This window comes from Oncorhynchus tshawytscha, linkage group LG30 (assembly GCF_018296145.1).
Source record: "Oncorhynchus tshawytscha isolate Ot180627B linkage group LG30, Otsh_v2.0, whole genome shotgun sequence".
In the NCBI taxonomy this organism is placed as follows: Eukaryota; Metazoa; Chordata; class Actinopteri; order Salmoniformes; family Salmonidae; genus Oncorhynchus; species Oncorhynchus tshawytscha.
The window spans coordinates 12,668,002-12,680,172 of record NC_056458.1 but is presented as its reverse complement, the minus strand read 5'-3'; the positions used below and the strand labels follow the sequence as shown (position 1 = coordinate 12,680,172).

Sequence of the window (12,171 nt, the reverse complement as noted above, 5' to 3'; positions counted from 1 at the left end):
TGTCACAACCCGGCTCGTGGGAAGTGGACCAGAGCAAAAATAATAATATAATAATCAATAATGTTGCTCTTTATTTATTTGTTCATCGAAAATTCGGAACTCACCACAAGTTGATGAGAAGGGTATGCTTGAAAGGATGCAAATAACTCTGCAATGTTGTGTTGTATTGGAGAGAGTCTCAGTCTTAAATAATTTCCCACACACAGTCTGTGCCTGTATTTAGTATACATGTTAGTGAGGGCCGAGAATCGACTCACATAGGTATGTGGTTACAAAGGGCATCAGTGTCTTAACAGCGCGATTTGCCAAGGCATAATACTCTGAGCGCAGCCCAATCCAGAAATCCGGCAGTGGCTTCTGATTAAACTCAATTTTCACACAACTGCTTGTTGCAATTTTGATGAGGCTCTCTTGTTCAGATATCGGTAAATGGACTGGAGGCAGGGCATGAAAGAGATAACAAATCCAGTTGTTTGTGTCATCCGTTCTGGGAAAATACCTGCGTAATTGCACACCCAGCTCACTCAGGTGCTTAGCTATATCACATTTGACATTGTCCGTAAGCTTGAGTTCATTTGCGCACAAAAAATCATACAGTGATGGAAAGACGGGTGTGTTGTCCTTGTTAATGCAGACAGAGAAGAGCTCCAACTTCTTAATAATCACTTAAATTTTGCCCCACACATTGAATATAGTTGTGGAGAGTCCCTGTAATACTAGATTCAGATCATTCAAGAGAGAAAAACATCACTCAGATAAGCCAGTCATATGAGAAACTCGTCATCATGCAAGCGGTCAGACAAGTTAAAATTATGGTCAGTAAGAAAACTTTAAGCTCGTCTCTCAATTTAAAAAAAACTTGTCAATACTTTGCCCCTTGATAACCAGCACACTTCTGCATGTTGTAAAATGTTACATGGTTCGCTGCCCATATCATTGCATAGTGCAAAAAATACATGAGAGTTCAGGGGCCTTGTTTTAACAAAGTTAACCATTTTCACTGTAGTGTCCAAAACATCTTTCAAGCTGTCAGGCATTCCCTTGGCAGCAAGAGCCTCTCAGTGGATGCTGCAGTGTAACCAAGTGGCGTCAGGATCAACTGCTTGCAAACGTGTTACCACTCCACTATGTCTCCCTCTCATGGCTTTTGTGCCATCAGTACAGATAACAACATAAGTAGCAGCTACGTTTGGCTACATACGGACAGTTAGTGGAATTCCCAAGAGAGAGTAACAGTTAATGTGATTGGATGTTAATTATTTGACTAGGCTACCTGTATTTGACATTGTGTTGTTTTTCATTGTTGTTTTTTAATAAAATGGATTTTCAGTGAAATGAGGCTACTCAGGCGAGAAAAAAACCCTCACCCAAATATATAGCCCTGTTGGAAAATATAAATGGACTGTTTGAAAATGTGAAGAATTAAAAAAATATATATAAAAAAATGTGAATCACATTTTTATTTGGTGTACCCCCAATGGCATTGCGTGTACCCTTGGGGGAATGACTGGATCACACAAACGTCACCTGTTACAGCCTGCACCCAGGTCAGTGCTTCAACACTTTTTGGCATCTTAGTAATGCCGCATGATGTGTCAGGGCTCTACAGTGCTACCAAACAGTACATATTTGGCTTTTGTAGAATTGCTCAGAAAGTGACTTTTTGGATCTGAATACCAAATCATTCAAGAGATAAAGGTTCTCAGAATTGACCTATTTTGCATACTCCACCATACCATGAGATATCGGTCTTCATCATTGTTAAAAAAAAAATACAATTGATATTGATATACCACTAGGCAGGGTAGCCTAGTGGTTAGAGCATTGGACTAGTAAACGGAAGGTTTCAAGTTCAAACCCCTGAGCTGACAAGGTACAAATCTGTCGTTCTACCCCTGAACAGGCAGTTAACCCACTGTTCCTAGGCTGTCATTGAAAATAAGAATTTGTTCTTAACTGACTTGCCTAATAAAATAAAAAAAGCTTACAAACAGGTTTGTCAAAATATTTGTTAATTTCTTGAAAGAAACTGTTTAATCAAGATGTAATTTTTTAAACGTCAACTATCTAAAAATGCATTGTAGCTTGGACCCTATTTTACGTTGTCTGAGGTTTTTGTGTTGTGCCGCCATCGGTTGAGACACACAACACCCACTGGGCACACACTATAAGGGCACAAGGCGAGACCCAGATGCAGACACAGGAGGCAGATGGTTAGAGTCCGAGATGTAAATTAACAATCCAAAAGGGGTAGGCAAGAGAATGGTCGTGGACAGGCAAAAGGTCAAAACCAGTTCAGAGTTCCAGAGGTACAGAATGGCAAGCAGGCTCAAGGTCAGGGCATGCAGAATGGTCAGGCAGGCAGGAATGGAGTCCATAAAAACAGGCAAAGGTCAAAACCAGGAGGACTAGTAAAAGAGAATAGAGAACAGGAGTACAGGAAAAACACGCTGGTTGACTTGAACATACAAGACGAACTGGCACAGAGAGACAGGAAACACAGGGATAAATACACTGGGGAAAATAAGGTACACCTGGAGGGGTTGGAGACAATCACAAGGACAGGCGAAACAGATCAGGGCTTGACACACACTGGTTGAATCAACATTGTTTCCACGTTATTTCAATTAAATGACATTGAACCAACCTGGAAAAGACGTTGAATTGACGTCTGTGCCCAGTGGACATGCTCTTAAATAGAGAAGGGGTGTCATGTTTTTGCTGATACATGTGCTAAAATGGGAATAAAATGGAAATGTCAACTTTCAAATGGTCCCACAAAGATGGTTGGAGATCCACAAATCAGGGAATGTTTATTGAATTAGAATATCTGTTGTTTGAATGAATTATATTTAAATGATTGAAATGACACCCACCCTGTATTCACAAGCATGTTGTGTCTCAACCAATGGCAGGCACAGTACAAACACATTAGATGATGTAAAGTAGGGTCTAAACTACAACATATGCAAATATGAAGAAAAAAAAACCTTTTGAGTTTACAGGTTTTTAGATCATTTGTAAAATGTCAATGTCTCAAAAAAATTATAAAATAGTTTGACAACCCTGCTTGTAAGCTTTAAAAACATATCAAACTGAACCTTTTATATTTTCCAGGGATGAAGACATGGATGTCTCATCATATGGTGGGGTATGCTAAATGTGTCAACTTTGAGCACCTTTATCTCCTAAAGGATTTGGCATTCAGGTCCAAAAATTCCCTTTCTGGGCCCCGGGTGGCGCAGTGGTCTCGTGGCACTGCATCGCAGTGCTAGCTGTGCCATCAGAAACTCTGGGTCCGAGCCCAGGCTCTGTCGCAGCCGACCGCGACCGGGAGGTCCATGGGGCGACGCACATTTGGCCTAGCGTTGTCCGGGTTAGGGAAGGTTTGGCTGGTAGGGATATCCTTGTCTCATCGCGCACTAGCGACTCCTGTGGCGGGCCGTGCACAGTGCACGCTAACCAGGTCGCCAGGTGCACAGTGTTTCCTCCGACACATTGGTGCAGCTGGCTTCCAGGTTGGATGCCCGCTGTGTTAAGAAGCAGAGCGGCTTGGTTGGGTTGTTCGTCTCTCCCGAGTCCGTACGGGAGTTGTAGCGAGGAGACTAACAGTTGGATACCACAAAAAGGTGGTAAAATTAGAAGAAAAATAAATAAACAATCACTTACTGACCACTTCTTCCATGGTCAAACATGCATGGAAAGTTTTGTTTAAATGGAGTAAATAGAACTGAGGCTAGCATGTGGATCCTATAGCTCCTCCCACCAGCCTCTGGTGAAAAGTTCAATAAAAGAAATTAAAAAACACACCATACCATCTTTGCCTCTGTTATTGTATTGTCTACACAACATCCAGAGATAGCTATTACTAAAATAAACCTGTTGGTTTACCTTGAGAAGTGACAGTTTAGAAATGCTTTGGTAGGTATGCTGAGTCTGTCTAAGGCTGTGTTTACACAGGCAGCCCAATTAGAATCTTTTGCTAAGCCCCTCTTGGTTACTGTTGCAACCTCGGACAACATGTTCCCAGGAAGCCCAATTCCCCCTTCTAATCAGACTACCTCATGCTAATCAGGAAACAGATGTTTCACTTCTCTCATTGACTTCTCAAACCCCCGGGCTTGGTCTGCTTGATCTGTTTTGCAAACACTCCCGGAAGTCTCGCGATGTTGCGCCTCTGGGTTTAAAGTAAAAAATATATATGATTTTATAGTCACATACCACATAGGTGCGGTGAAATGTTTTTTTTACAGGGTCAGCCATAGAAGAACGGCACCCCTACAGAAAATTAGGGTTAAGTGCCTTGCTCAAGGACATATTTTTCAGCTTTATTCAAACCAGTGATCTTTCGGTTACTGGCCCGATGCTCTAACAGCTAGGCTATCTGCCGCCCGTTTAAAAATGCTGTGCTTTCAAATGTTTCAAACGTGAGTTTGTCCGAGGTGATTGGACTCGACGACAGTTGCTAGCCACGATTGGTTGCCCCAAATTTTGGGGCATGGCTTAGAAGATCTGATTGGTCAAAAGACCAATTATTGGGAAAAGATAAGAATTTCACGTTCCAGAGTTCACTGAGTGCCCTGTCAGGGTGAAACAGATCAATGTAGCGAGGATCAGGGCTGTCGATCAGGTCTCCTATGTAGAGGCAGTGAAAATTGTTGAAGGAGAGAGTAGATATGACGAAGCTATGGCAGTGGATGACCTGTTGATGTCATTCATCAGATAAAAGATCCTGAAATACTAATGCTGAAGAGGCTGGGAATATTGTCAGAAGATACTCTCCCCTCTCAGGCCCCAAAACCTGTGTAGGGATCTGAGTAGACATTTGAAACTGACTGAAGGAGTACATTGATTTGAGTTTTTATTGTTATTTTGGGGGGCTTGGACAATATGAGTTTAAGCATATTATGAGTGTGTTTTTCACCCTTCCCCTATTCCCTTTTTACTGTATTAAAGTTTCTCAGTTTTTACCCCACCCAGTAGGTGGCGGGAACACACCTCTTTGGATTTAGACTGCTAATAGAAATTCAAAGAAGAAGAAGAATTGGGCTGCCTGTGTAAACGCAGCCTATGTGTAGCCTGTAGGCGAAACATTACATTAGATGAGATGAGATTTTATGATGTGAGATTTTGTGGGTGATGGGAACATCCTGAAAATGTGTTGCTTTTCCTAATAATTTTTAACAGATATGTATTAAAGTCCAACTCAATGCTGTAAATCTGTAAATCTGTTCCTTTCAGTTTAAGTTTAAGCATTTGGAAGTAGGTGAAAAGTCAAAGTCAAAGTTCTAGTGCAGAAATTCAATACAGTTCAAATTTTGGCAGGTACGCCAAGTCTTTAAGTGCACCCTGTAGGCTACTAGTGAAATGTATGTTTGATGAAAAGTCTACAAGGCTTTACACAGCAGACTAGATAGGCCTATTCATTATTGTTCTCAACACCAGGTGAGATACGTAATACCCTGCTGAGTTCGAGAAGACTAGATTACAAACCAAGGCCTACTTTTTGCTACATGCATGGAGACTCGCCTGAGTCCAGATTTAGGAGACATCCGAACACAATGCGTACCTGACCACCTCCTGGTCAGCCAGATTTGAACACAATCAGACCTCAGACTACAATGCGAATTTTGTGCGTCTAGATCTTTTCAATGTGATGATAAGTCGCAGAAGTGTAGACACGGACAGGCAGGTTGTGTCAGTGTGGTGTTGCTGAAAACGAGGAGAGACAAACGAGGAGGAAATGGTGGAAGCGGAGGTCAAATTGGAGTCTGATGGCGCTAGCAACAATGGGAGTGGCAAAACTGATACAAAATACTTGATGTACTTTCGCTAAAGCTCAGATAAAGAGAGCTAAAATTACAGTGGAAAACGAGTCCGTATGTAGTGGGAGTGCGGTTTATTGATAAGAAGATGGGGGATCCGTTTGATGTTTCAAGGATGGTAAAGAAAGCATTTGGTCTGGGGAGTCCGTGAGGGTAACCAGAAGTGGAATTGTTTTGATGTTCTGTGTACTGGAACATCAAAAGGAGCACACGTTGGGCCACACCAGAATGTTGGAGAAAGGGGTGACTTGCTTCAATTTTCAGAGCAGGGCACCAATTAAGGGAGTGATTTCTGGGGTCAGTGGGAAGTTGAGGTTGAGATGATGAAGAGAAATTCCTGGAGTAGTAGGTGTTCGTCGGTTGTCTCATATGGTCCTTCCTGTTTGGCCCTGTCCGGGGGTGTCCTCGGATGGGGCCACAGTGTCTCCTGACCCCTCCTGTCTCAGCTTCCAGTATTTATGCTGCAGTAGTTTATGTGTCGGGGGGCTGGGATCAGTTTGTTATATCTGGAGTACTTCTCCTGTCCTATTCGGTGTCCTGTGTGAATCTAAGTGTGCGTTCTCTAATTCTCTCCTTCTCTCTTTCTTTCTCTCTCTCGGAGGACCTGAGCCCTAGGACCATGCCCCAGGACTACCTGACATGATGACTCCTTGCTGTCCCCAGTCCACCTGGCCATGCTGCTGTTCCAGTTTCAACTGACCTGAGCCCTAGGACCATGCCCCAGGACTACCTGACATGATGACTCCTTGCTGTCCCCAGTCCACCTGGCCATGCTGCTGCTCCAGTTTCAACTTCCACCTGACTGTGCTGCTGCTCCAGTTTCAACTGTTCTGCCTTATTATTATTCGACCATGCTGGTCATTTATGAACATTTGAACATCTTGGCCATGTTCTGTTATAATCTCCACCCGGCACAGCCAGAAGAGGACTGGCCACCCCACATAGCCTGGTTCCTCTCTAGGTTTCTTCCTAGGTTTTGGCCTTTCTAGGGAGTTTTTCCTAGCCACCGTGCTTCTACACCTGCATTGCTTGCTGTTTGGGGTTTTAGGCTGGGTTTCTGTACAGCACTTTGAGATATCAGCTGATGTACGAAGGGCTATATAAATACATTTGATTTGATTTGATTTGAGTGGAAGAAAGGAGGATAGCATGTCTGTGCTACTGTTTTTAGATGAGGAGGCTCTTAAGATGGGCTATAAGAATTATTGTGCAAGAGCATTTGTTCCCAGGGTATTGCAATGTACAAACTGTAAAGTGTTTGGACATGTATCAAGTGTTTTTAGGAAACTGGATATGACTGATCATTTTGCTAAGATAGAAGAGGACAACGAATTTTGGAATTGTGGTGGGGAACATGCACGAGTCCCCTGAGTGCCCTTTTAGGGTGAAAAAGGAAGAGATTGCCAGGCTAAGCACTGTCCAGCATGTCTCCTAGGCGGCAAAAATAGTGAAAGAAAGTGGGAGTGTGTTGGTCATCATGGTGGAGGCTCCGCAATCTAGTGCTGTGGGTGCCGTTCACCATGTGCAGGATCCAGAAACCCTCAGAGTCCAACTGAAAAAAGACTTACTGTGTAGGGCTCTGAGTGAATTTGAATTACTGAGGTTAACTTCTTATTTTTTTGTGTGATGTTCTTCTTCCCCCTCTTCTTATTTTCTGAATCCAGTAGTGGGGAGCAATCAACCTTCTCAGGTTGTAGAAGAACAGGTTGTGTCAGGTACACTAACCATGGATATACTGACAAGATACATGTCTCTCCTCCCTAAATATGGGAGACGTTGTCCACAAAGCGGCACAGCGGGCTGTCCAGCTCCCGCTTATCCTTTCTTTGAATTGGTGGATACATCTTATTATTGTAATCCCATTTTTAAATATTCAATGAGGGTTGTTGACGTCAACTACCTGTATTACATGGAGAGAGATGCTATGCTACTTGCCCTAATGCCATGAGCCATCTGAAAACATTTCCGATAAAGTGTTTTTTCTCAAACTTGCTGGGATGTCACGTGTCAGTACACTCGTACATTCAAAAAATGAGGGGTTCAACTAGAGTTCTTCTAAGATCTTCAAAGTTCTTTGAAGAATCTTAGGGTTCTTGGCACTGAAAATGGCCCCCAAAAGGTTCTACCTCTTCGATGAATATCCCATAGGCCTCTACATTATGGACAAGGTATGTGTATGAAAACCATGATCAAAACTGTTTGTTTCATATTTGGATTTTTTTATTCTGCTTTGCCACTAAAATCATAATAAACACTGAGAACTAAAATATTGTGTTATTGTTGTTATGCATAATATTATTATTATTATTAATAATAATAAAACTAATAGCTGGGGAGGGGGATAGTTAATAAATGAACCCCAAAGGGTTCTTCAAAAGATTCGTTGACGATCCGTTAAAAGATGTTCCCCCACAATTTAAAATTGAAGGATACTCCAGGAACCTTTTCTTTTTAGAGTGTAACAATTTACGGATTAAGTCATTTATATTAGATAAACCTCACGTAGAAAATAAGCCATTCATTTTTTTTGTCGACCAAATTCGACACTCTCATTGACCTTAATTCAAAAACTCCTTGCTTGGTGGGCAAACAACGAAAAAATGCCCCCTGCTGGAGAACGACAGATTTTCCGCCGATTTGGGCCTCTCTCTTCCTCTTCCTCTTCCCTTCTGCTACGACGCAATTGTATAGATCTCTAGAAGTAAATGGGGAAACGCATCAACACCGGTTTGGTCAGAATATTTCACCGTGATCAATCGGAAGTGGGGGACGCAATTTAATTAACAGATCTCTCGAAGTAAATGGGGAAGCACATCAACACCGGTTTGGTCAGAATATTTGACTGTGATCAATCGGAAGCAGGGAACCGGTGGGACAGGTAGGTCTGGCAGGTAACCTAACAAAAAGCCTGCTCCGCAACAAACTATGTTTTATTCACTGGTTGCACTTCCACGAGTAGAGTTTGAGTCGGGACACCAACGACCGGGCAAAAAACATCATGTTACCTTTACTAGTTGCAACTGGTGTTGTAGTTGCAGTGTATATTCTCCTTGTTAAAACTATTTTCAAAAGCTCCAAATTTAAAGGAAATGCAGCGATGGCAGGGAAGACTGTAATAGTAACAGGTACGTTTGTTAGCCTTTAAACATGTTGGACTGCTTTGTAAACATGTTGGACTGCTTTGTAAGTCTGATAACATTTAGGATATTTACCTAAATAATACATTCATTGGTGTTGTCTGTCTCACGCAGCCTATGATGTTTATCTAAGTTGGGTTTTTAATCAGGTTTGTTTTGCCTCTGGAACTCCGAATTGTATTTTAATATTTTATGTCAATGTTTTGTTCTACCTGTAGGTGGCAACACTGGCATTGGGAAAGCCACTGCTCTGGAGCTTGCCAGGAGGGGTGCAAGAGTAATCATGGCATGCCGCAACCAAGAGAAAGCCGAACTTGCTATAAGTGATATAAAAAGGGTACAAGAATCTTATAATAATCAATAATTCCACATTTGTATTCGAATATTCATTAGTTAGATGTCACGTTATCATTTGAAAATATTGTATGCCTGTAAATATCCGACCTGGATTCAAATACTATTTAGGGTATTTCAATTACTTTCAAAGGCATTTGGAAGTAAGAATTTAGATTATTTTATTTTTAAATTGAAGTAGTCAATATTGGAATATATTTGGAAATACACTGAGAAATTATTTTTAAAATACACAAATACACTGATTCAAATACACTCCCATTCATTTCACCATTTAAACCAGGAAAATACTTTCAAATAGTAGGCTATTTATAGGAAATTATTGAAAATATTTGATTTGGGACACAATATTTAAATACAATAAAATAAGGTCTGGCAAATATAGGCCTAACAAATTGTGATTTCAGGAGACGGGCAGCACTGATGTGGTGTACATGCAGTTGGACCTGGGGAGCCTTCAAGCAGTGCGTTCTTTTACCAAGACCTTCCTGAAGACTGAGGCTAGACTGGATCTTCTCATTAACAATGCTGGTTAGTGGTCATATTTTTTTTTCTCTTAATTGTATTCGCAAGAAAACATGAGTAGAAAAAGGCTATTGAACCATCTGTGGTCTCTCCTTCAGGTCTGGTGGCGGATGGGCGCACTGCTGATGGCTTTGGTATTGAGTTTGGGGTCAACCACCTTGGCCACTTCCTGCTGACCTGTCTGTTGCTGGACCGCCTGAAGGAGGGCACTGGGGGCCGTGTAGTCACACTGGGCTCCATGGCCTATCGCTGGGGCAACATCGACTTTGATGCCCTTATCACTAATAAACACCTGGGCACTGGGAGGTACAGCTGGCAGTTCTTCCATGCGTACTGCAACAGTAAACTGTGCAATGTTCTCTTCAACCACGAGCTGGCCAAGAGACTGAAGGGTACCAATGTCACTTGCTACAGTGTTCACCCAGGTTGGTCATTTCCTTCAAGATTATTCAATGGTATATCTGTCACTATGAACCACAATGAGTCCTGATACACTCTACACATCCTAGGATACATGCTAAGGGTATTTGTTTTCCTGTGTTGGATCATTGAAGGTTCACCTGTTTTCTTTTTCTTAACCTATTATGGTTTGCCCCCTGTAGGAGTAGTGAAAACAGAGCTATCCCGAAACTGCAGCCTGTGGCAGAGATTCATCATTGAGCCAATAGCTCGACTGTTGTTCCTGGATCCAGAATCTGGTGCCCAGACCACTCTCCACTGTGCCCTCCAGGAGGGTATTGAGCCCCTGAGTGGACGCTACTTCTTCTGCTGTGCGCCGCAGGATGTGGTTGCCAAAGGAAAAGACGACGCTGTGGCCAAGAAGTTGTGGGAAGTTAGTGAACGGCTGAGTGGCTTGTTCTAGGGAAAAGGCACATTGTTACACTGCTTTTGATTTGGTGGTTTACAGATCTGGGGGAAAATGCTCATTGAACACATCAAAATGGATCAATGTGACAAGAAACTGCTCATACATTAGCTGATCTCCTTTTCACTAGAGCATTGATGTTGGTGACATCCTTTTTGTGGTGTGTCTTGTATTGACGATGATCAGTATGTAGTAAGTGTGCCAGTTCAGTCTAAAGACTTAGGAAGCTCTTGTAAAAACTGTTTGACTTATTATAATAAAAAAGATTCCAAGTGATTGGGCTTGATTGGGTTTCCTTAGGCTTTGACTTATTGTTGCCATCACTGTATTTTCAAATAGAATAGAGCTCTCTATCGGATATGAAACGGTGACTAATTCCAGCATGTAACCGAACTAGTGATTGTATTGGGCCTATGCATGTAGTGTAATTAGGCTGCATACTCTAGCTTGTATAACTTTTATTGGAGCTTCTGTAGTGGGCTCATGGTCTCCTGACACTTCAAAATCAGTCGCCCTCAGCCCCAGAGGGAATCTAATAGTCAATACATTTTTTTTCCTTGTGGGACGCTGCCGTGACATTGTATTCCTTGACACCAGAGGCATTTACTTGGGTGTGACGAAGTGACTGGCGCACTGAAAGAACATCCTTCACACACCCTTCACCTTAATCTTTGCATGAGACACTATATCAGCAGACAGACGGGTCACACCAGTTTCTCAGAACAGCTCTGAACCTTGGCCTCATTGTCTCCAAGTGCTCTCATCACTTAACTACTCAACAATGTGGTTTAAGCACCTGCTGCAACAGGGCCTGCCTTTGTCTGCTAGGATGGGTGAGATGGTAGGGCCTTGTCAAATGTGTTCACTGTCAATCATTCTATCAACTATTGCCTACACAACTGTATTTTGTTGACTTTGCCTAAGGCACATATGGAGTGGGGTAAAACGGAGTTCCAGTTCTCTTTGCTCTCCATATTGAACTAGCCACAAAAGGAGTTGAAATTACAGGAGCTCTTCTCTCTGAATGAGTGTAAAGATAGGGTAAAAGCTGTGGTTGACCAATGAAGCAGTGGTGGAAAAAGTACTCCATTTTCATACTTGAGTAAAAGTAAAGATACTTTCATTTTTTTTAAATGACTCGAGAAAGTGAAAGTCGCCCAGTAAAATACTACTTGAGTAGCAAACCAGCAAGATTCTATTTTTTTAATTTTTTTATTTACAGATAGCCAGGAGCACATTCCAACACTCACACATCATTTACAAACTAAGCATTTGTCTTTAGTGAGTGTGCCAGATCAGAGGCAGTAAGGATGACCAGGCATGTTCTCTTGATAAGTGCATGAATTGGACAATTTTTCTGTCCTGCTAAGCATTCAAAATCTGCTAAGCATTCAAAATGTAACAAGTACTTTTGGGTGTCAATGAAAATGTAAGGAGTAAAACATACATTTATTTAGGAATGTAC

The 12,171-nt window shown here is 42.0% G+C and overlaps 1 protein-coding gene across 3 annotated transcripts; it reads left to right on the top strand.

Moving 5' to 3' along the window:
• Positions 1-8,454: 8,454 nt before the first annotated feature.
• Positions 8,455-10,982, top strand: LOC112250282 (dehydrogenase/reductase SDR family member 13-like). 3 transcript variants are annotated; one of them, XM_024420309.2, is made up of 5 exons: positions 8,455-8,703; positions 9,181-9,299; positions 9,724-9,847; positions 9,940-10,266; positions 10,444-10,982. In XM_024420309.2, exons 2-5 carry the CDS (start codon positions 9,246-9,248, stop codon positions 10,701-10,703), a joined length of 765 nt encoding a protein of 254 aa, XP_024276077.1. In that variant the 5' UTR covers positions 8,455-8,703; positions 9,181-9,245; the 3' UTR covers positions 10,704-10,982. The 3 variants fall into 3 exon arrangements, with proteins under 3 accessions (XP_024276077.1, XP_024276078.1, XP_024276076.1); XM_024420310.2 differs by having other exon boundaries at positions 8,455-8,716; XM_024420308.2 differs by lacking the exon at positions 8,455-8,703 and adding an exon at positions 8,731-8,950.
• The last annotated feature ends 1,189 nt before the right edge of the window (positions 10,983-12,171 follow it).